Source organism: Anopheles moucheti, chromosome 2, assembly GCF_943734755.1.
Source record: "Anopheles moucheti chromosome 2, idAnoMoucSN_F20_07, whole genome shotgun sequence".
Classification (NCBI taxonomy): domain Eukaryota; kingdom Metazoa; phylum Arthropoda; class Insecta; order Diptera; family Culicidae; genus Anopheles; species Anopheles moucheti.
Genome location: NC_069140.1, coordinates 35,658,145 through 35,679,957, shown reverse-complemented (window position 1 = coordinate 35,679,957; position 21,813 = coordinate 35,658,145). Strand labels below are relative to the sequence as shown.

The 21,813-nt window shown below is 44.8% G+C and overlaps 10 protein-coding genes across 11 annotated transcripts; 6 read left to right on the top strand and 4 right to left on the bottom strand.

The window, feature by feature from the left end:
• The first annotated feature begins 271 nt into the window (after positions 1-271).
• LOC128307861 (uncharacterized) lies at positions 272-1,519 on the top strand. Its single transcript, XM_053045439.1, has 2 exons — positions 272-344; positions 435-1,519. Exons 1-2 carry the CDS (start codon positions 283-285, stop codon positions 1,387-1,389), a joined length of 1,017 nt encoding a protein of 338 aa, XP_052901399.1. The 5' UTR covers positions 272-282; the 3' UTR covers positions 1,390-1,519.
• Positions 1,389-2,225, top strand: LOC128309412 (uncharacterized). Its single transcript, XM_053045792.1, has one exon. It carries the CDS (start codon positions 1,389-1,391, stop codon positions 2,223-2,225), a length of 837 nt encoding a protein of 278 aa, XP_052901752.1.
• A 35-nt stretch (positions 2,226-2,260) lies between these two features.
• LOC128307848 (DNA polymerase eta) lies at positions 2,261-5,122 on the bottom strand. The gene is made up of 3 exons (XM_053045438.1): positions 5,066-5,122; positions 4,901-5,004; positions 2,261-4,837 (listed from the first exon to the last, which is right to left on the bottom strand). The coding sequence occupies exons 1-3, from the start codon at positions 5,120-5,122 to the stop codon at positions 2,317-2,319; spliced, it is 2,682 nt and encodes an 893-aa protein (XP_052901398.1). The 3' UTR covers positions 2,261-2,316.
• A 354-nt stretch (positions 5,123-5,476) lies between these two features.
• Positions 5,477-6,265, top strand: LOC128307256 (mpv17-like protein 2). The gene has a single exon (XM_053045020.1). The coding sequence runs from the start codon at positions 5,620-5,622 to the stop codon at positions 6,214-6,216; it is 597 nt and encodes a 198-aa protein (XP_052900980.1). The 5' UTR covers positions 5,477-5,619; the 3' UTR covers positions 6,217-6,265.
• A 7-nt stretch (positions 6,266-6,272) lies between these two features.
• LOC128307248 (N-acetylneuraminate 9-O-acetyltransferase) lies at positions 6,273-9,022 on the bottom strand. The gene is made up of 4 exons (XM_053045010.1): positions 8,844-9,022; positions 8,678-8,774; positions 7,851-8,609; positions 6,273-7,780 (listed from the first exon to the last, which is right to left on the bottom strand). Exons 1-4 carry the CDS (start codon positions 8,974-8,976, stop codon positions 6,397-6,399), a joined length of 2,373 nt encoding a protein of 790 aa, XP_052900970.1. The 5' UTR covers positions 8,977-9,022; the 3' UTR covers positions 6,273-6,396.
• A 2,511-nt stretch (positions 9,023-11,533) lies between these two features.
• Positions 11,534-13,249, top strand: LOC128310076 (putative OPA3-like protein CG13603). 2 transcript variants are annotated; one of them, XM_053046620.1, is made up of 4 exons: positions 11,534-11,895; positions 11,967-12,109; positions 12,173-12,301; positions 12,360-13,249. In XM_053046620.1, exons 1-4 carry the CDS (start codon positions 11,585-11,587, stop codon positions 12,416-12,418), a joined length of 642 nt encoding a protein of 213 aa, XP_052902580.1. In that variant the 5' UTR covers positions 11,534-11,584; the 3' UTR covers positions 12,419-13,249. The 2 variants fall into 2 exon arrangements, with proteins under 2 accessions (XP_052902580.1, XP_052902579.1); XM_053046619.1 differs by having other exon boundaries at positions 12,173-13,249.
• On the bottom strand, positions 13,223-14,379 carry LOC128310077 (protein P54-like). Its single transcript, XM_053046621.1, has 2 exons — positions 14,146-14,379; positions 13,223-14,046 (listed from the first exon to the last, which is right to left on the bottom strand). The coding sequence occupies exons 1-2, from the start codon at positions 14,287-14,289 to the stop codon at positions 13,501-13,503; spliced, it is 690 nt and encodes a 229-aa protein (XP_052902581.1). The 5' UTR covers positions 14,290-14,379; the 3' UTR covers positions 13,223-13,500.
• A 599-nt stretch (positions 14,380-14,978) lies between these two features.
• Positions 14,979-18,928, top strand: LOC128309323 (coatomer subunit beta). The gene is made up of 6 exons (XM_053045676.1): positions 14,979-15,256; positions 15,334-16,843; positions 16,908-17,728; positions 17,808-18,081; positions 18,176-18,281; positions 18,357-18,928. Exons 1-6 carry the CDS (start codon positions 15,163-15,165, stop codon positions 18,429-18,431), a joined length of 2,880 nt encoding a protein of 959 aa, XP_052901636.1. The 5' UTR covers positions 14,979-15,162; the 3' UTR covers positions 18,432-18,928.
• Positions 18,929-19,175: 247 nt separating this feature from the next.
• LOC128309402 (transmembrane protein 17-like) lies at positions 19,176-19,915 on the top strand. Its single transcript, XM_053045779.1, is given in 3 exon segments — positions 19,176-19,382; positions 19,475-19,588; positions 19,658-19,915. Coding segments are annotated over 3 exon segments (579 nt in total).
• LOC128309391 (uncharacterized) lies at positions 19,421-21,093 on the bottom strand. Its single transcript, XM_053045768.1, has 5 exons — positions 20,949-21,093; positions 20,749-20,804; positions 20,560-20,687; positions 20,344-20,485; positions 19,421-20,191 (listed from the first exon to the last, which is right to left on the bottom strand). The coding sequence occupies exons 1-5, from the start codon at positions 21,091-21,093 to the stop codon at positions 20,033-20,035; spliced, it is 630 nt and encodes a 209-aa protein (XP_052901728.1). The 3' UTR covers positions 19,421-20,032.
• Positions 21,094-21,813: the final 720 nt, after the last annotated feature.

Here is a 21,813-nt window from a genome sequence, read left to right as displayed (position 1 = left end):
TTATCCGTACATGAAGGATATTTCAATGTGTATCATGAACCCTGGCCCTCCTATCAGCCTATCAGCAGACCGCTCGCTATCAATTTCCAAACAAATTGCCCAGCACACAGAGCAAAGGTTGCTGATTTGGAGCGTGTTTTTTTTCTATTTGGGCGAAAGGTAAACATACAGCACCGGTTTCCGTGGCGATAGCGAAACCGTTATTCGGTGGCCATTGGCTAGAATATTTTGGGAGTCTGTGGGGTGAAGAACATTCTTTCGCAATCACAGATTCGGAATGCCATGGGTTGGCTAGGGAAGTGTGGCATATTGTTGGGCGTGGGAACAGTAACATATTTTGTGCGGTAAAATTATCCAAAAGATTATTTCGATTTCCAACATGACTTGGTTTCTGTCCCGAAAGTGATTTGGTATTCATAAATCCCTTTCTACAGGTGGTACTACATTGGACGATTGTACGATAGTAAAAGGAAGTTCCAGAACGGCGAACTGGTCGTACTGACCGGTGCAAACTCTGGCATCGGTTTAGCAACGGTGCTGGAATTAGCCGGTCGCGGATGTCATGTTGTTGTTGGGACGCGTTCTGCAACCGTGGGCCAAACACTCCGTGACAGGGTGCTTCACCAGTATCCTGCAGCAACGATAGACGCGTTCGTACTGAAACTCGAATCGCTCGTCAGTGTGGCTGAATTTAGTGAAAACGTGCGCAATCTAAACAAACCCCTATACGCACTGATAAATAACGCAGGAGTATTTTATGTGCCACCGAGTCTTACCGAAGACAAGCTAGAGTACTTATATCAGGTGAACTATTTGTCACACTTTCTGCTGACTTTACGTCTACTGCCTGCGCTAAAAGAACAACCGTGCGATAGTCGCATCGTGAACGTTGTTTCGCAAGCGCATCGATCGGTGAGTGAGATACCGACGAACGCCGACCGGTTTTGTGGTGCGCTGTTCCCCGACACAGCTTCCAATCGGTTCCAGGCGTATGCGTACAGTAAGTTCTGCCTGGTCCAGTTTTCCTACCGTCTATCGCAACTGCTAGCAGCAAGCAGCAACAACCCGTCCGTACACTGCATCGATCCGGGTAACGTAGAAACGGCCATCTATCGACACTTTCCACCGTTGGCGAACCGGGTGCTGTTCTATCTACAGAAACCGCTACGAATCTGCCTCATCAAAACACCACACGAAGGTGCCCAGGGAGTACTGTACGCGGTTTTATCTGAACAGAAACCACCATTCTACGTGCGACGATTCTGGGGCAAACGGGCAAGCGATTTTAACGAAATTAATCCACTGGTTCGCAAGGAACGGCTCGCCGATACGCTATGGAAACGGAGCCGGCAGCAGTGCAGTCATCATATGCTCGAAATGACGATCTAATGCCACCGTTGTACGAAGACGCCGCAAAAGGGCTTCGAAAGGAGCGACTTTCCTTTCGTTTTACCACCGCAGAAAAACCTACAGAATTGAGCCGCTGTCTTGTAGCGATCGATGAGGTCGGAGAAACAGGAACACGCGAAACAAACTACCTAACCACGGGAACGGCCACAGAACGATGGATTACCATTGGCACCGCACTAACACCGGTAGATTGTTACGTAGAACAATTACTGCAACAGATGTTAACGAACGAGGAAAGCAAATGTACGATCAGCACCAAACCGGATGGCAACGATATCATCTTCACCATGAAACTAATCCGCATTGAGGATCAAAAATATTACTACGAACTTACTGTCCCGGAATCGCTCGCACTAGCGCAGCGCTATAAAGAGAATGGAGTGAAAATGTTCTCCAAATATCCACGGTTTGCTCACGCGTACTTTAACCAGGCGGTCAAATGTTTACTTTCCTGGGCACCGATCGAACAGCTCGATCCAGCCATCGAAGGTGCCGGTACGGTGGAGCAAATGCAATCACTGCTCGAAACGTTGTACCTCAACATAGCTGCCTGTCTCATCAAACAGAATCGCTTCGAAGAGGTTCTGCACGTACTGCGGTACACCGACCAGCAGGAAGCACCCTCGGCAAAGGCAATGTATCGGAAAGCGTTGGCACAGTTTAACGTGAAACAGTTCACCGAAGCGCTGGCCACACTGGAAAGAATCGATTACGCGACTAGTAAGGAATGTTCCGCGTTACACAAGCAAATCATCCAATCGCGCCAACAGGAGGATAGCAAATACAATTCCATGGTGAAGAAAATGTTCGCATAGTCAGGTAATACTCTTTTATACTTAATAAATGAAATAGTGCAACAACAAAACAGGGTTTAATTACTTGAGTAAGAATCTTGTCGTGTTTTGTTTACAATTTCGTAAAGTAAGACGATAAAGGTTTTAACTTTTGCTTCACCGGTGATGTTGCATCTTCACCTGCAATAGCAGGTCGCTTTCGTTTCGTGCTGGAACTTCCACTGCTACTGGCAGTATTGCCAAACACACTGGCTACAATGGGTTTATTTACAATCGACTGTGATGAAGGTGGTTCCAGCCGGTTCAGTTCCTGCTGTAACCGTTTTGCCACATGGTAATCGTTGTGTTCGGCCATAGACTCCACGTTTATTAGCTTACCACATTCAGAACATTTGAGGTGGTTTTCTGCTTGGTCGTCCACTTTGGTGCTACTGTGAGCAGTGGCCATATCTGTGCTACTGGAACGTACCGATTCCGGAGACACTTTTGATAGAAAACGTGCGATCGATAAATTTGCCGTAGTTCCGTTGCTACTGCTAGCTGAACTTGCTGGTACGGCACCCGAGGATGGGGTTGCTTTCGATGCACGTTTGCTCGGAAACGGTGATTTAGCTGCCATTTTCGATTTTAAATCATTGCGGAACTCATCCCGCTGCTGTTGGCTTAGCGAGAGCGCAAAATGAAAGTCCTGATGTGATTGATATTCGTGCTCCGGAAAATGTTTCCTGCACTGGGGACATTCTACGGTTAAAGGTGCTGGTTCCGGAACGGAAGCATAGTACTCTGCGTATGTATCTTTGTAATCGGACTTCTTTTCCAATGTTTCGTTATCTGGTAAGTGTTCGGTAGTCTTCTCTAACGATGATCGGGAAGTAGATGGATGTTGGTCTGATTTTTCATCTTGTTTAGCTGTATGTTCAGATGTTCCGGGGTCGTAATCATTTTCCGGACCCTCTGCTTGATTCTCTTCACATAAACTGGTTACTGTTTCAATCATATCAGGTCTGTTCTCTACTGTTATCTCACTAGTAGGAGCAATTCCTTTAGAAATGGCACTTTTCGGTTGTAGGAATTGTTCAATTCCTTTCTTCGGTTTAGCTTCCTTTTCATTGAATTCATTTGTAGCATCGGTTAGCGTTGCTGCGCGATTACTTGCAGTATCCTTTTCTTTACGATCACTGTTAGAAGCGAGAGCTAGCGAGGCTTGATGCTGTAGAAAATGTTTTATATTACCTCTCGGATTGCCGCTACTTGCACTGGCCCTTTCTGGCTCATCTTTTGCATTGTCAACCTGTTGTGGCTCTTCATGCGATTCTTCTACATTGGACATATTCTCAGACGAAAGTGTTTCCGCAACACTAGGACGACGTTCCAACACGCTACTAGGTCCTTCGTCACTTCCTTTGGCTGTTTTTGATGAGTAGCTTTGAAACAGTTGCTTTATTCCGCCACCTTTCGCGCTACCATTCGGTTCAAATTTCCCCGCACTTATGCCTAAAAACTTAACCGCATTATACAATGCCGTCGTTGAGTTGGGTTTAAAAAATCGTTCCGTGTTGCGTTTGATCGCCTCCAGTGCATCGACCGCAATGCGTTCCTTGTCGTACGCTACCAAAGGAATACTTCTAGTGCTCGACACGTCCACATTATCTATCTGCTGACTGTAACTAATCGTTAGCTGCTTCGCCGTACGATTGTTCTCATCCAGATCCTTTTCCAAACGTTCTGTCACCTCGGATGCGAGCTCGTTCAACCAATGATTGAGCGTTGCCATCCCGGTGATGGCATTTTTGCCGGGAAACCGTTTGCAACAACCTATGCTTTTCGAGTGAAATTTGGCAGTCACCGCCTCAAGATCGATACCGCGCGCCATCAGGTACATCCAGCTGCCCATCCGCTCGTCGAAATGGTGCTGCAGCACACTCTCCGGAAATTGGACCAACTCAGACATAAACTTTATCTTCAACACCTCGCAGACCTGATCGCCCAGCTTCCCACCGAGACCTTTCACCTTTTTCAACGGCAATGTTTCGTACAGCTTGGAAATGCTATCAATCGGTAGAATGGTCTGCTTGTTCGGTTTGTGAAAGCCGGCCGTTAGTTTGGCAAGAATTTTGTTATGCGCAATACCGGCCGAACATTCGTAACCCGTTTTTTCCTTCACGGCGGCACGTATCTCATTCACAATCGAGGCACCGACCAGCAGTTTGATGTCACTTTTCTTGTACTCCAACCTGTCCGGTGTATTGTTTTCGGCCGAACCGGCATCAAATGTGTTGGAAAGTTTTTTCACAAACTCACCAATATTTTCATACCCGACTGCGAACGTATCTGCTAACTTTTCTGGCAACAGCTGAAACTTTCCCTCGTTCATTTCACGTATTCTACTGAGCACCCGTTCAGTTATGTCGAGATATGCTTCATCGATGCTGGCCCGTTCTAACAGTGGAGTAAAGCTTTTCAAAACATCCGCCACCTCCTTGCCTGCTTCACGATAGCGGGTTAAATCGGCTTTCCCACGAACCTGTGGAACTTGTGGTAGCTCAATTTCTGGACAGTGTTGTTTCGCTTCATCGCCTCGCATGTGGCGTGTAACACCTTCCGCTCTGGCGGGATAATTAACAGCGATAATTCTGCAAAAGGACGAAATATCTTGTCATCTACCACAGTCACAGTTTGTTCACCCTACTACTAACCCTCCACCTTGCCAAGGATTGTACTGCACCACCGCTATTGGCCGACCCCGGATGGCTGGGTTCAATTTTTCCTCCACCTGACAATAGAAACAATCCATATCAACCTAAAATGGGAACAAAACGTTACAATTAGAGTTTATCACTGTTGTTACCAGTATTACATACCAGCACTACCACCCGATCGAATTTGTTCTTAATATTAATCGTCGTTTTACTGCTCATTTTCGTTCATTTACATCACTATACAATCCCTCACCCAATTTCACAACAATCAGGATCTTTTCCGTCGCAATTTCCCGCCCGAAACGTTTTGACATTGCCATGGATACGGATATTTGTAAATAAACCTCTGTTTACTAATGCTAGTTTGTGAGTTGAACATGTAAAATTGTGTTTTATTCAATTAAAACTACTTATTTAGGTCCATTTTGTAGCATTAAAACTTTAATGAGCATCTAATCAAAATACTAATATCAACTTATAACTTAGACTATCGCTCAAAATAGCCGCTCGTTAGCCGGAATGGATTCAAAACGTGCAATGTTGACAGCGCAATGCGGCCCTCAATCACGTGCAGCGTGTGCACTTGTTTTGATTAGGATTTTGTTTCGATTAGATAGATATTTATGGCTACCTCAGTGACAATTTTTACATAATGCCAAACAAAGGATTACCATGAACTGACCGACCGTGGGTATAGTACGAGCGTGTGGTATCCAATGATTGGACTAGTGAAGTGGTTCCGAACAGTTACCAAAACAGCGTTCAGCAAAAAGTACCTGCTGCTAACGAATGTAGCCATCTCGGTCAGCCTATCTGGCGTGGGTGATATAATCGAGCAGCATTATGAAATCTACAACGGTCAACTAGCAGCGTGGGACCGCCAGCGGACCCGCTTCATGTCAATCTCCGGCATGACGGTCGGTATATTCTGCCACAGCTGGTACAACTTTATGGACCATCGGTTTCCCGGCCGCACGATAGGACTGGTGCTGAAGAAGGTACTGATCGATCAAACCGTCGCCTCGCCAATCGTGATATTCCTTTTCTTCGCCACGCTGGCAGTGCTGAAACGTTCCTCATGGGAGGAAACACGTCACGAGGTGCGGGAAAAGTTTATCCGACTGTACACGGCCGAATGGATCGTTTGGCCACCGGCGCAAATCGTCAACTTTTACTTTCTACCGACGAAGTATCGCGTGTTGTACGATAACACGATTTCGCTCGGGTACGATGTTTACACCAGCTATGTAATTAATGAGGATTGCGGTAGCGATCAAACCGACGCACAGACAGTAAGCCATACAAGAGACTAAACCTGTACACCGGGACACACAGCAATAAATGTTAAATATAATATGATTAACCCACCAATGACCATTAGCGTTGAATGAAGCGTTTTTGTTTTTATTCATTTTTAAACCTGGAGACAGATACTTATGCTAGGCGTTAATTGTTTGGTGTGCGCTGAAGTCGGTGCTTTTCCTTTTCCCAACTCAAAACATTCCGTCGTATCGACCCAACGGTATGAGCAGGATCACAAAGAACAGAATATTCCGCAAAGCTAGCTTCCAATCGTTCGGTACCGCGTACGGCAGCAGCACACTAGTGACACGATGTATCTCATGCGATACGCAAACGAAAATAAACGACGTTATCAGCACATTAAGCGTAGGAAAGCCGGGCAACAGTACCAGCACACCGTTCCGATCGGCCGCCAGCCATATGTGGTACTGACATAGGAACAGCTCGAGCGATATTTTGCCGAACCACGCGAAAAATGTTGAATAGCGTGTGCGCAGTATGCCGGAAATGTTGCGCAGCAGGATATACCCCACGATCGGGATGAACACCACGTACGAGTGTACCTCTTCACAGTCTTGCCGATTGCGGCAGAAAAATGTCCACGTCATGTAGCACCCGATGCCGGTGATGGCGGCCAGCGTGGACGTAAGGGAGATTCGTCTCGAGAACAGATTGCCATGATTGTTATCATCCACCACGGCAAACCGTTGCGAAATTTGGAAGATGGCCGCAAAGATCATACCGTATGTGATGGTATACCGATCGAGCTTCCAGCGGTACCACCATTCGTGGATATCATCATCCGTAGTTACGAACAGTGCTTTCCAAGGCCGGGTAACGAAGATGCGTTCGAAAAATACCTCACTCATGTAGAGCACCGTTACGGTGGCGAGCATGGTGATGAATTTTACCACCACGTACAAATACTGGTACGGATTGGTTTCAGCTATCTGTGCCGTGATACGGGGTGGTAGCGATAACATTAAGTACATAATGCTGTACCAAAAGGAAAGCAGCGGTACAAAAAAGTAAAACTGGTACGGACGGTTCATGCAGAGACACAGGATCACGGTGAGAAAGTTCACCCGGAACATGACGTTTAAAAAGCGCACCAAACCGGCATTGCCTGTCTGCCACCAGTAGGTGAAGTGTGCATACCCGGACAAAAACAAAAACCCACTGATCAGCACCTTAATGTGCATGTAGATCGGTAGTATGTGTGAAGCTCCGGTCATGTAGTAGATCAGAATTACTATCTGCATCCATCCCTTCAGTTCGTCCGTCTGGTCGCGGTGCAACACCTTCGTGAGCTTGCTGTCCTCGGTGAAGAAGAGCCCGAGGGCGAACACATACCCGACGGGGATCCAAAAGCTGAACTCCGAGTAGTATTTGTTTTCCTTCATGAAAAAGTTCGTTCGATCGCAAAGATAGAAATAAGTCATAATTACTGCCAGTGAGGCAAGGGCCGATATCGGAGACTGCGTGTCGGTCGGTTGATTCAGTGGCATGTATGCGTGTACGCCGCGCCACTTAACAATCCACTTCCTCACGTACATGGCCGTTGCAATGCTGGCGCTAAAAATAGAAGAACAATTTGCTATCACTATTCGAATTAGGACGCCGGTAATGAGCCACCCGAACTTACCATACTGCTAGAAATGCGTACGTTGTAACCTGTATGATTGTGTACGGTTCCGCACTGCTGCAACACGTACCATCGTTATAGTTCATGTAGTCGTTACAGTACATGTTTAGCAAAATCTGCACATCGTGCTTCAGTGTGAGCGTGCTTAGCTTTTGCCCATCGGCAAACTCGTCCACCAACCCGGACGCTATCATGTTTGACGAAGACCAAATTTTTGCTTCCGAAAACTGCAAAATACTGCTTGCCGCTTGATTGATCCGATCGACATCCTCGTTACGTACATTCTTCCACTCTTCTGGAGAGCTTTCCTGATCGACGGGATCCTGCAGTTTCCAGATTATTTTTGTTTTCTTCGCATACAACCGATCGATCGGGGTAACGAGTCGTGTTAGATTTTTCTCATACGCCTTCTGTACTTCGTCCGTCACGTTACCGCGCTGGAAGGTGGCGTAGGTACAGCTGGCGATGATCAAACTTGGCGGATCTTCGTCGTGCTCCCATTTGATGAATTCATCGATCAAGCTTTTCGATACCTCATTTGCGTAAATGTACTCCACACGAAGGCGCAGCTTGTAGTCGGTAAACTGAAGGTCCTCCGTGTTCTTCGTGGAGGATTGTTTGGAGTTGTTTTCCGTTTCGCTTGATCTCAAATAGTCGATGAACTCGAGCGAAAGCGATCGAAGTCGCTCATCGCCGATGAGTACGAAATGGTTCTGGTTGCCCCAAAACGCAAGATACCGTAGACATTTGCGTGTATCGCTGTAACCGATTGCAAACGAGTTCCAATAAAATGCAACAATTTCCAAGCGTATGCATGAATCACTTACGTTTCGGTGTACTTGTGCAGCATGCACCCATATGGTTGCCATTCCTTGTCACCTTTGAACCGACCAGCACTGAGTAACCATTTGCATGAATCTGAACCTGGGTGGGGCAAGAGGGTTTAGAATAAATTCTCAACTTCGGTGAAGCATACACACACCCGATACCTACCATAGCGCCAGTGAAGAACGGCATGATACACTACGAACCCAAGCACCATTGCAAAGGCAAGCTTTTTGGCATTGCTGGCGTTGAGGTTCTGTATAAACAGCTCCGCTCTGGACAGATTACCATTGTTACCCATTTTAAGATCCGATCACGAACCCCTGCGTTTAAATTTCAGCTTACTTTGCCCTCAAATATTCGTTCATCTCCCTACTACATTGTGAAGCACAGCCAGAACCCGCAGGAAAACACAATAAAAACTTTATTTTGTTGCTGCCATCCCACCTGGCAAAATCCCACCCATACATATACAAAACCTTCTCAATAATTTCTCAATACCTTCGCGAAAGGCGTCGTTATTGAGAAGGTTTTGAACATGTGTGCGTGTTCGTGTCCCTCCGGCGTTCGTGTCCTCTTCGGGTATCGAGACACTTCTTTCCATGTGTTAGTGTTAGTTTTCCCTTTCATTTCTTTCGTTCTGTTCGGCGACGAAGGAAACACAGTAGATACACAACACTTGCAACACGAAATAATTAATTTTATTTTTAATATAAACATATTTGTTACACTAATACTATTATTATACACTTTCACACTATTTTCACTGCACTTTGAACAACCAAAACCAACAAATAAACGAACAAAAATTTTCATTATTACGCCTGTACGAAAGCAGCCTTCCTTCGCTGTGCACATGACTGTGCGGATGACGCTTCCAATGACGCCGTCGGTCGCTCCTGGAATCGTCGTCTGAAACACAAGGAACCAGAAAAAATGATATTAGAAAAGGTCCCAAACATTATCTTACACTTTATCTTACCTTATGCAACATGATGCACTAATATTTCACTGCTCCACGGCCGACTTACAAGCGTCCATCTTGCAAGCTGCTTCACCACAGCTGAGCACAACATTTACCGACGGCCTCACGGACTGTGTGCATGAGTGTGTTCTTCTTTCACTTTCGATCTTTTCCGATCGCGGTTGCAATTGCCACTACACATTGACAAAACGAGTAAAAAAACACATCCGTATTGCTCGATACGGTAAATTCGACACCAACACCAGAGCAAACGCGCTAAATTTCGTGTCCGTACAGCAAAAACCGAAGGCAAACTTCGGGAAATGTCATATGGGATGTACCGTACCTTGCATGACATTTCAACTGCATTGGTGTGCGTGATTGCTACGGATTTTGACCACTAATCGAACGATTGTGACCAGCTGTGAAGAGATGCCGATTATGTCCACTGCTCATTGCAATGTGCGCAACTGTCAATTTAAAATTCTTCGAACCTTACAAAAGTCGCAAAAAAAGTCCCTACCAGTGTTGTGCTTAATGAATCTTTTGCGAAGAGTCATTCATATGAATCTTTAACGAGGAGTCATTCCAATCATGAGTCGATTCGACAAAGACTCATGAATCCTAAAAGATTCATGAATTCTCGAGATTCATGAATGCTCGAGATTCCCTCAGAGATTCATGAGACCTCAGAGATTCATGAATCCTCGAGATTCATGAAATCCAGGTTTCCGATAAAACAGATTTCCAAACTCATCGCAAATGTACTGAAGAAGCATGCTAAAACAAATCCCCTCTTTAGGCAGTATGTGTGCATTGTGCCGAAACAAATCTACAATCGGATCAGCTTGAAGGCGAATATGTGGGCATTGAAACATGGTCAATCCAATATCATGCCCGGCTTGGACGAAGCGAAGACCATCGACCTGGGTACAACCTTTCTTTGCGAAAGTATCATTTACATCATAGCTGCTGGGCTCCTGTTGTTGGACCATCAAAGGTGAATTGCTCCAACTCTGGTTGCGCAAAGGAATTTGTAATACTGATCGTTCTTTTTTTTTCTTCTTAAAGATAAGTCCGTAAAGAGGTCCCCGAAGAGAAAATTATGATGCAGGAAAATCTCGAGGTCCTACTAACTAAAAATGATCTAAAGGAGAAAGGAGGTCCATGGAAACACTGCTGCACGACGTGCAGTGGTAGATCTTCAGATCAAGCTACAACAGGAGGCAGCAGCAAAGGCAAATATTGGTAAAAGTGACTTAAAGCCATCCAAGCATAAATGAACATTATATGAAATCCAAACATTATATTAGATATAATGAAAACTTTATTTTGTTTCTGCGAATGCGCAGCATACCACAGATTTACACGTACTTGCAGCGAGGACTAGAATTTGCGTGACATAAGAGGATCCTTTCGGTGGCTAGCATATTGGCCGGAGCGGCGAGTGCCTGTATGTAAAAATTTCAGAACTTCTCGGTGAAACAATCCAATTGATCATGCCTGCCACTTTTGGCTTACTAGAATGTAACCACGTAGAAACGGAGGGACTTTCCGGTTTTAATTTCCGGTCGGTGGACCGGTCGTGTGGATACCCTGTCATCTACATCATCGAGCCGATATTATGCTATATTCGTAAATAATAGTAAAATATGAGAAGTGTACAACAAAACGAAATCTGCATATTTTTTTGTTTCAGTTCCGGTTATTCTTTTTTGATTATTTGCAACGATTGCAACACGAAAAAATACAAACCATTACGTATATACACCTTAATCATTTGTCATTGTTTGACAAGCGATCGCTTTGCGTACTACAGCTGTGTGGTGTATTGCGTAAATCTATTTACAAGTTTCCCTTCGCTTATCGTGCGTTTTATTTTGCACAAACCGCGATCAATCGTTTATTCTTTCTTATTCCCTAAGTACAGCACCGTACTAGCACCATGGTTGTGGGAGCGTTTCCGGCCGCCAAGCTTGGCGTTCTGGCGATGAAACAGATATCAAAACCAATCGCAAATTTGCTGAAGGAGCGTGCGAAAAATAGTCCCTTCTTCCGGAAGTATGTTTGCATGCCGCCGGCACAGTTCTACAACTGGATGGAAGTGAAGACGAAAATGTGGGCATTGAACCTTGGCAAACCAACCACCGTGCCAGTGTTGAACGAAGCGATGGCCATCGATCTGGGTGCGAACTTGTTGGGCGAAATCATTATTTTCACGATAGGTGCCGGGTTACTTCTGCTGGAGTATCAACGGTAAGTTGCTGAATGGTATGATTGCATAAAGCAATTTGTAATGCTAAAAATTCGTTCCTTTTTCACTTCAGACAAGTACGCAAAGAGGCCAACAAAGAGGAGATGATGCTGCAAGAGAAACTCGAACTACAAGCGACTATAAACGAGCTAAACTTTCAAATGCAACGTTTGGATACACAGCTACGAGAAGTCGCTAGAGTAACGGCAGATCTTGGTAAGCGTACAACCTTCCCATGCAAACCCCTCTCCTAACAATGTGCATTTCAATACATTGCAGAATCAAAATCATCATGGAAACCGAAAATATTAGATGAACTACCGTTCGGTAACAAGAAGAACAAAAATGAACAGGCCCTATATATTCCTGCCACAGTTGACCGGAAGGATCCTGCTGCTAATGCCAGTGGTAATAGAGGTGTCATTACCAGTGCGTTGGAGATTATCGATAATGAAGTTTTTTATAGGGACAGCTCAGAGGACGGTTCTGAAGACGAATTCTCAGACCAACGCCGGCCAGGCCTAGTCACTCGTAGTTTAAATTACCTACTAGCATCCAACACTAGACCATCGAAAGCGACCGAAAGACAAGGATAGAAACCATACACCACCGCCAACGTTAATGGTGTACAGCTATTGTTCATTTGTTGTTAACCGCTCGATTTCAATCCCCAATATTTGTTTTTTTCCCGCCCAGTGTTCCACTTACCATCGTTTATTTTTAATTTATACTATTTTAGGAACCATTTACTGCAATTATGTTAACGTTACACGATGGTTGAACGCAACACAGCTGGCGTGAGGCATGTAGAACATGCGTTAGGTGTATTATGTTCAATACCAATAATACAATCAGCAGAAAAACGCAATTATCTAATACGATCGAAGCTGTTGCATTTCACAGGACATATAATACTGCATCCAGACCATATCTGTTGTAATAGTTAATTACTTATTCATTTTCGACACTCACTTCTATGATTTATCATTTTTTTTACGTTTTAAAAAAGAGAAAAAATGCTTTATCAGATAGCGTCCATGTACGTTATTGTTTCGTTACGCTGTATCAAAATTAAATAGGCACAATTAACTGAAGCTTATGGGGTCTGAAATTCCTTTAACGTGACAAAAGTTTGCTATCAATTGAATCACATTGCTTAACTTGCAAAAAACAAATATTACAATTGAGCTATTGTTGCGTTGTCGAATAACAATGAACAAAACGTGGTGCGCGCCTGTGGATGGAACACATGTTTCACGTAGCCAAACGTGAAAGCTCGTCAACGTACAATGCTGTGATGATGTTATCGTCACCGTGTAAATAATGATACAATGAATAAAATAAGAAATAAAACTTACGCAGCGCTAACCAGCTGCTTTATTCACTTGAATGAAAGAAATGGAAGCGTGTACGCGATCAACAATATATACCACGTTTGCTTACTAAATCTAATCGAATACACTTATCGACGAGGGAAAAGAGAGAAAGGACCGCTTGAAACCAATCTGTCATTGGGGCATGATACAACTTTGTTTGGCCCTGCTATGGAACAAGCGGCGAATTGGGATTGGAACCTTAACCCTAACATAGATCGTTATGTGCTGCGCCTAACCTAACCGTTTTCTAGCCACTTTAGACGAATGAGACGGATTGGGCTGTTTGCGTTTCAAGCGATTCGGTGGTGGCTTTGGAGCCGATGAGCCTGCTTCGTTTTGTTCCCGATTAGTGCTGGATTCTCCCGCTGCTGCTGTATCCGTTGAGCTGCTGCTTGTAGCTTCTTGCGAATCTTGGCTTACACTTTCGTTGGTCGGAATATCGTCCTGTACCCGCGCATTTACCGTTTCGGCAGCGGCACTGTGGTCCGCTGATTCTGTGCTGTTTGGCTCAGTTTCTTGTATCCTTTCTGCCGGTTCTTCCACGGCATCGGTGGAATCAACCGACATGGTTCGCGAGCTAGCTGTGGATTCGGCGGACAATGTTCTCGAGCTTGCCGCTGACTCTGCTGGGGTAGCATTTCGGGCCTGATCTTCATCGCGCAGTTTCACAAAACGTTTCTGCGCTGACTGTATCTGTTCGATCAATCGATGATGGAGCAGAATTTTGTCCAAACAGGCTTCACAGATCGTTTTCGGCAGTTCGTCTTCTTCGTTGATCTAATCATGTAAAAAATAATTAATACTTTAGTTAGCCGATTGCCCTTGGGCTAGCGGAAAAAATCCAAACAGATTTAGCACTGTTCAGTTTTACACCACCTCTATTGGAAGATAGTTGTTGATTTTCTGCAGTAAGTTGTACTCGAGACCATCTGCACCATAAATAAAAATCACCATACGATTCATCTTTGAGCACAGTCTGCATATGAACCCAGTGCAGCATGCCTCCATTAAACTGCCCATGATGGCGATTTTTTGCTTCGGGACACTTTCCAGCAACGGAGAAACACTTTATCGACAAAGACTGGGATCCTAATTATGGGCCTACGAAGAATTTACGTTTACGCTTTTGTTTATTGTGAAAGTTGTCAATTTCGATCCCGTTCGAGATTTGTGTACGATTCGTATAGTTTCGAGGTACGGTTGTGAATCGTATAACAGGACACGATGCATACATATGTTTATTTAGCTGAAATAGTATTTTTTTAACAAGTGATGACAGTCAACAGCAACTTTCACTCATTTTTACTAAGCAAACACTTTTGGGAATCTGCCAAAATAAAATGAAGCTGCAATAATTGATAAAATTTTATAGTTTCACAGCACTGAGTTTCCTCTAGGAAAATGTATATGAAGAGTTGATTAATCATCAAATTTCTAGCATTTTAATAGTGATATAAATTGGAATGATAGCTAATTTTACTTTTCAGTAGATAGTAAACCCAAAATTTGTGAATAAACTGTGCGACGCTAGGGTGATCGTCGAACCTTTGTTGCATTCATCTCGTAGGACAGTATTTTGGCAGTTTTGATTGATGTGGGTGTTTGGATGTGTGTGTAAAGAAATGATTCGCCGCCGTATAAACGTATCCCATGACACGTATTGATAATTGTCATCGCTAAACTGGGTTGAATTTCGGTGCACCAGAGCGCAGAAGGAGTGAAAATAGTGACGAAACCCTGAAATTACTACAATTCTAGTGCAACCAAAGGCATCACGTTACTATTATCCGTGTTTTCCGAGGTGTATGCGCTACTCCGTCTAACGTTTGCATTAGCTGCGCTTGAGAAAAGTTACACCTCTACTCGGTTCGAAAATCCCAGAGCATTGCGGCGATGGCGTCGGGGTCCGAGGGAATGTCGTGCTACACGATAATAAATCCTCCCGAAATTGAGCTGTACAATGAGATGCAAATCAAACAGGATCTCGGTAAGTGATGCATACTCGGGAACGGATCAACAAACATACTAACGCCGCACCCTACCTACCTTTCCGGCTGCTTACAGAGAAGGGTGAAGTGAACGTAAAGATCGAAACGATGAAGAAAGTCATCCAGCTAATGCTGCAGGGCGAACGGTTGCCGAACCTGCTAATGACGATCATCCGTTTCGTGCTGCCTCTGCAAAATCACACCCTCAAGAAGCTGCTGCTAATCTACTGGGAGATAGTGCCGAAAACGTCGGCCGACGGTAAGCTGCTGCAGGAGATGATATTGGTCTGCGATGCGTACCGAAAGGATCTACAGCATCCGAACGAGTTTTTGCGCGGCGCTACATTGCGCTTTTTGTGCAAGCTGAAGGAACCGGAACTGCTGGAACCGCTGATGCCAACCATTCGCAGCAGTCTCGAACACCGTCACTCGTACGTGCGCCGTAACGCGGTACTCGCCATCTTTACCATCTACAAGAACTTCGATTGGTTGGTGCCCGATGGGCCGGAGTTGATTGCAAACTTTCTCGACACACAGCAAGACATGTCGTGCAAGCGAAATGCTTTCCTCATGCTGCTGCACGCGGATCAGGAGCGGGCGTTGAACTATTTGGCCTCCTGCTTGGATCAGGTGAGCAGCTTCGGTGACATTTTGCAGCTGGTTATCGTCGAGCTGATCTACAAGGTGTGTCATGCCAATCCGGCCGAACGATCGCGCTTCATTCGCTGTATCTACAATCTGTTGAACTCATCCTCGAACGCAGTTCGATATGAGGCAGCAGGTACGCTGGTGACGCTTTCCACTGCACCGACCGCTATTAAGGCGGCCGTCAGCTGCTATATCGATCTGATCGTGAAAGAGAGCGACAACAACGTGAAGTTGATCGTGCTGGATCGGTTAATTGCGTTGAAGGAGAACGAAAACATCGAACGCATCATGCAGGAACTCGTGATGGACGTACTGCGGGTGCTCAGTGCCACCGACATTGAGGTGCGCCGAAAGACGCTAGCGCTAGCGATGGATCTGGTGTCTTCGCGTAACATTGAAGAGATGGTGCTGGTGTTGAAGAAGGAAGTCTCCAAAACGCACAATATCGAGCATGAAGATACGGGCAAGTACCGACAGTTGCTCGTACGCACGCTACATACGTGTTGCATAAAGTTTCCGGACGTGGCAGCGGCCGTCATTCCGGTGCTGGTGGAATTCCTATCCGACACGAACGAGCTGGCCGCTGGAGATGTGTTAGTGTTCGTGCGGGAAGCGATTCAAAAGTTTTCCCACCTGCAGCCGCTGGTCATCGAGAAGTTGCTGGAGGCGTTCCCGGCCATCAAGTCGGCTAAAATTCACCGTACTACGCTGTGGATTTTGGGCGAGTATGCCAACTCACTGAAGGACATTATGGAGGTGATCGGTGTCGTGAACCGTGCCCTGGGTGAGGTACCGATTGTTGAGGCGGAACAAAGCCGACTAGCCGGGAATGATACGGCTGAAGAGGAGCAAAAAACGACCGAAGCCGTGAACAACACTACCAATAAGGTTACTTCGGATGGCACCTACGCTACTCAGAGCGCTTTCAGTGTTGCACCGTAAGTATGCGAAGCGGTTCGGATCGGAAGACGATAACTTTCTAACGAATGTTTGTTTTTGTAGGGTTGCCAAAAAGGTGGAACGGCCTCCGCTGCGACAGTACATGATGGATGGCGACTTCTTCGTTGCGGCCACACTTGCCTCAACGCTAACAAAGCTGGCCTTAAAGTTCATCCAGCTGGAATCGAACGAAAAGAAGCAGAACCGTCTGTGCACCTGCGCCATGCTAATCATGAGCTCCATCCTACATCTTGGCAAGTCCGGGTTGCCAACGAAAGCAATCACAAATGATGATACAGATCGGATTTACCTTTGCCTCAAAACGCTCACCCTGAGGACACCCGAAATAGTAGACATCTTTACGCAAAGTTGCCGAAACGCACTGGCCAACATGCTGAACGCTCAGAGCGACGAGAAGGCCCAGGAGAAGAAGGACAAGCAGCAAAAGAACGCTGCCAAAATACAGCCGGACGATCCGATCGCTTTCACGCAGCTGGCGAACGGGAAGAACGATCAACTCGGTGAGAATGTGTTCGAGCTGAGCTTGAACCAAGCGCTGGCTGGCACCAAGAGCACTGCGCTGACGGACGTCGCTTCACCGAACAGCAAGCTGAACAAAGTGACCCAGCTGACCGGATTCTCCGATCCGGTCTATGCGGAAGCGTACGTGCACGTAAACCAGTACGATATTGTGCTGGACGTGCTGATCGTCAACCAGACTAGTGACACGTTGCAAAACTGTACGCTTGAGCTGGCCACCGTTGGCGATTTGAAGTTGGTCGAGAAGCCCCATCCGGTCGTACTGGCGCCTCATGATTTCTGCAACATCAAGGCAAATGTGAAGGTATCGTCCACGGAAAATGGTATCATTTTTGGCAACATTGGTAAGTGTGTGTGTGTCACACAACCAAACCACCAACCGCGAAACCATCTTAACCATGGAACCGTTTTTATTGCTTTCAGTGTACGACACAACATTCTCATCGAATGTGGTCGTGCTGAATACTATTCAGATCGACATCATGGATTATATCCTGCCGGCAACCTGCACCGACACCGAGTTCCGCACGATGTGGGTCGAGTTTGAGTGGGAAAACAAGGTGTCCGTCAACACGACACTTACCGATTTGCACGATTACCTGCGGCTGCTGCTCAAGTCGACCAACATGAAGTGCCTCACGCCAGAGAAGGCACTTTCGGGACAGTGTGGTTTTATGGCGGCCAATATGTACGCGAGGTATGTAATACTGCATAATGCTATGACGCTTGGTTACAACAGTGGTTATAACAAATTTGTTACCAACTAATTCATGTTGTTTATTCCTAATAAGGTCGATTTTCGGTGAGGACGCTTTGGCAAACTTAAGCATCGAAAAGCCCTTAGATCGTCCGGATGCTCCCGTGACCGGGCACATAAGAATACGGGCTAAGAGCCAGGTAATGAATACATGTAGCCTAAAAGTAACTAAACGAATGGGTAACGAGCTCTCTTTCTCTCTCGATCATTTCCAGGGTATGGCACTCAGCTTGGGCGACAAAATCAACCATACACAAAAGTGTTTGCAGGAGAAATCGGTTGCCGCTTAATACACTCCACCGTTCAGAGCGCTCTTAGTTTTGTGAGAGATTCTAGTATTCTTGCCCCATGCAGTTCGCGGCCAGATATATCCACATTAGCGGTGGTTCCGTGGGTCAATTGGCGCTCGCAAGCCATGGACCGTTTGTCCAGGAGGCATTGGCTTTAATGCGTGGTCGAAGAAATATTCAATTATAACAAAACTCTCCTACAAACACAGCATTCATATGCATTGGGGTTTGCTTGGTTAATTTTCTGCACTCCTTTTTTATGTATGTGACACCAGGAGCTGCATTTGTTTGCCACTGCGTGGGGGTAAGACCATGGGGTATCGAGTCTCCATTCCTATATTTTATCTTTATTTTTTTAAATAGTAACAGTTATCTATTCATGCACCTAATTCATAGCGGAAGAAGGTTTTTCGCTATGAAGTCTATCGCAAAATAAATAAGAAAATCTGTTTATCCATTCACGCGAGCGAATGTGTTGCTTTTCGAAAGGGCAAATATAGAATTAAATGAGAATTTTGTTTTGTTTTATTGTGTATCAGTGTTTGGGAAACTGGCGGTAAAATTCAAATTATGCTACTCGCACACGTCTTCAGACCACGTGTGTCAGAATCGATTCAGTTTTGTCAGGTTGTCAAGTGCGCGCATACATTCGGTAACCATGGTGATACACAATAACAAAAATGCTAGCATTAATGTTTATCGTTTAGAGAACATCAAGCATCACATTACCAGCAATGAAGACGAATGTACAATACACATCGAAAGGAACCGATTACGCAGGTGAATATTGTTATCAGAGCTTCCGTTTAATTATGCATGATTATCGCTTTCGTTTCGTTTCTATTAGAGGAAGAAGTAATATCGCACCTGTGGGTACAGCTGCTGATTCACATCAATGTTTACTTCTACGGCGTTTGGCTTGTAGTGGCAGTAATCTTTCTTAACCATGAGGCGAGTATACGACTTGTAAAAGATGTAGCAAATTACATTATCTATGGATTATTTTATTCTCATCTCACACATATACAACACAAACACTGCAGTTTGCTACCATTAGCGGTATAGAGAAAATTCTGTCTATCCTTTCACTAGTAGTTGCTATACCACTGGAAGTTATCCGGCTGTACCTTGGCCACACGGGAAATCTGATGAGTGCAGTACAATCGCCTACTGAGTGTGTTTTTGAGAGTGTCTGATTAATCATTTCATTTTGCTCATTGTTTTAGATACCGAATTTTGCCGGATTCCTTATACTGTCGTTACTGATTCAACTGCCACTGCAGATTTACCTATTACTGGCCACGCACACTATTCATCATACGGTGGCAACGGTCGTACAGTCCATCACGATCGCGATGCTCGTGCTGCAGATCATCGTTGGCATACCGGCAATGCGGAAACTGTCCGCATTTCGCAGGAAACAATTTCAAATACAACGCTGGCAATATATCGGTAGGCGAACCGGGAAGAAAGAAGTAAATTGAAGTAGCTGTACTAAGTGTATGTTCCTTGGGGATCGCATCGATCGTATCTTTCGTAACGTTTGTCTAAAGCCGACTTTACACTTGAATTATATAGTCTTGCGTGTCCAAACTAAATTTTTACGCTTTATCATTTCGGTGCAAGTCATGCTCGGTGTAGAATTCATTAAGATGATCCAAATTGGCACGAAACAGCACTAAAAATTCTTCAAGTGCCTTCAAATTATCCGCATCCGTCCCAAGTAGCGATGAACGCGTTGGTAAATATAAATGCAGCAGCTGAAAGAACAGTAATTGTGCAAAGTATATAAGTTTGCGTATACAAATTCGCTTCAAGGTAACTATCTCACAGTATCTTTGGAAGGGTCGTGCGCCTGGGACATGAAGCAAACAATTGTTATGGTTTGCCTGTGAATTGGATGGAATCGTACCTGAAACACTGTTTGTCCCAGAACTCGATGATACGGCATCAAACATTGCTCGTACGCCTTTCTAAGGTGCGGCTTCACCTGTTCGCTACACGTCTCGTCTTCAAGCATGTTGGTAAAGAATTGTTCCATCATTTCAAAGGCTCTGTAATATGAGAAAACACCAATTGGAGCGAATTATTTCTGTGAAAAGTCACATAATCCTTTGCGAGAACGCACCTTTTCAACCAGAGCAAACTATTCGTTACCCCATCGAAAGGAAGAGTTCCACCATCCTTGTCCTTTAGGATTAAATCCTCCAAGTACATGAACAACGCTTTGTTCTGTCTATATTTGTTCGCTATACTCTGCGGAAATATGTGCTCTTGTTTAAGTATAATTTAAAACACTACACTACCTCTACCATACTTGCAAGTTTTGGCGCATATCATTAACGATGGGAGAGAACAGCTTTCCGAAACATGCTGCGAGGAGTGTTAACGTATCGTTAGTAGTGTTGTGAAATCTATATGGAAAACGTAGACAGATCCTCGGCTGGATTCTTGGTACATCTTTCTTACTGTAATATCCACAAAACCGATGGGATGCATCAAACAAACAATACATACCAATTGCATCGATGATTTGATTGGACGATTCGATAAAGTGTTCGGTTGCAATTTTAAAATTACTATTCGCATCGATCACCGGGAATGGTTTCAGATGACGAAATCGTATCTTCGCTTCACAGACACCCGCACTTGTGTTACTCATCGTTCGTAAATTTCGTCGCTACACGTAGTTAACAAATTTACAATTAAATCGCTCAAATGGCCCTTTTAAAACATGGGAATATCACATTACAAGAAGGCAGCTTAGGTTGATGTTTCTGTGGTAAAATCCGAACTGAACCAAGTGAGGCTAAAATGAACAAACGAAGCTTGCAACTCGCTCATAAATACCTTGCCTTGCCAGCTCACACTCATTCGATGATTTTTTGTGATTCCCCAAAAACCGGCTTCTATTCCATATTCCGTTCCTGCTTGCACTCACTAGTAAGATCGGCACGGCAAGAAAACAATTATGTTTTCTATTTATGTATGTTCGTTTAGGGGTGATCAGGCCCTAATACACGATTGGATTTTGCCAGGATTATGAAAAGAGGTAAACATTGTAATCATATTTTTGTACACTTGCAATAATGATTATATTTCGGAGATCGCGATCGGCAATCATACACCTCGATGATGTGTTCAGTTAATCGAACTTCCACCAAAAACTGAGGGGTCAACTGGCGAACTAAAGATAGGAACGGCATGTGCGTTCATGGAAATGACACGGACGTTTGGAAACGAATCTCAAGCGTCACGGTTAGTCATCGGTATGAATTCCTTCTGCTTCTTCATTAATTCAAGGTTGATCATGAGGAATTGTATTCACCCTTTCACTTCTGATCATTTCTTAGTTTCCCAAGCGAAACCCAATTAAAAAAAA

Coding starts and splice junctions, on each gene's coding strand:
- LOC128307861 (XM_053045439.1), top strand. CDS start 283: ATGGGTTGGCTAGGGAAGTGTGGCATATTGTTGGGCGTGGGAACAGTA. Junction 345..434: donor ACAGTAACATATTTTGTGCG/GTAAAATTATCC, acceptor CCCTTTCTACAG/GTGGTACTACATTGGACGAT.
- LOC128309412 (XM_053045792.1), top strand. CDS start 1,389: ATGCCACCGTTGTACGAAGACGCCGCAAAAGGGCTTCGAAAGGAGCGA.
- LOC128307848 (XM_053045438.1), bottom strand. CDS start 5,122: ATGAGCAGTAAAACGACGATTAATATTAAGAACAAATTCGATCGGGTG. Junction 5,005..5,065: donor TCGATCGGGTGGTAGTGCTG/GTATGTAATACT, acceptor TTCCCATTTTAG/GTTGATATGGATTGTTTCTA. Junction 4,838..4,900: donor AATCCTTGGCAAGGTGGAGG/GTTAGTAGTAGG, acceptor GTCCTTTTGCAG/AATTATCGCTGTTAATTATC.
- LOC128307256 (XM_053045020.1), top strand. CDS start 5,620: ATGATTGGACTAGTGAAGTGGTTCCGAACAGTTACCAAAACAGCGTTC.
- LOC128307248 (XM_053045010.1), bottom strand. CDS start 8,976: ATGGGTAACAATGGTAATCTGTCCAGAGCGGAGCTGTTTATACAGAAC. Junction 8,775..8,843: donor CGTTCTTCACTGGCGCTATG/GTAGGTATCGGG, acceptor TGCCCCACCCAG/GTTCAGATTCATGCAAATGG. Junction 7,781..7,850: donor TACGCATTTCTAGCAGTATG/GTAAGTTCGGGT, acceptor TTCTATTTTTAG/CGCCAGCATTGCAACGGCCA.
- LOC128310076 (XM_053046619.1), top strand. CDS start 11,585: ATGGTTGTGGGAGCGTTTCCGGCCGCCAAGCTTGGCGTTCTGGCGATG. Junction 11,896..11,966: donor CTTCTGCTGGAGTATCAACG/GTAAGTTGCTGA, acceptor TTTTCACTTCAG/ACAAGTACGCAAAGAGGCCA. Junction 12,110..12,172: donor TAGAGTAACGGCAGATCTTG/GTAAGCGTACAA, acceptor AATACATTGCAG/AATCAAAATCATCATGGAAA.
- LOC128310077 (XM_053046621.1), bottom strand. CDS start 14,289: ATGGGCAGTTTAATGGAGGCATGCTGCACTGGGTTCATATGCAGACTG. Junction 14,047..14,145: donor ACAACTATCTTCCAATAGAG/GTGGTGTAAAAC, acceptor TTACATGATTAG/ATCAACGAAGAAGACGAACT.
- LOC128309323 (XM_053045676.1), top strand. CDS start 15,163: ATGGCGTCGGGGTCCGAGGGAATGTCGTGCTACACGATAATAAATCCT. Junction 15,257..15,333: donor GCAAATCAAACAGGATCTCG/GTAAGTGATGCA, acceptor GGCTGCTTACAG/AGAAGGGTGAAGTGAACGTA. Junction 18,082..18,175: donor GCGGCCAATATGTACGCGAG/GTATGTAATACT, acceptor ATTCCTAATAAG/GTCGATTTTCGGTGAGGACG.
- LOC128309391 (XM_053045768.1), bottom strand. CDS start 21,093: ATGAGTAACACAAGTGCGGGTGTCTGTGAAGCGAAGATACGATTTCGT. Junction 20,688..20,748: donor ATATGCGCCAAAACTTGCAA/GTATGGTAGAGG, acceptor ATATTTCCGCAG/AGTATAGCGAACAAATATAG. Junction 20,486..20,559: donor AGTTTGCTCTGGTTGAAAAG/GTGCGTTCTCGC, acceptor CTCATATTACAG/AGCCTTTGAAATGATGGAAC.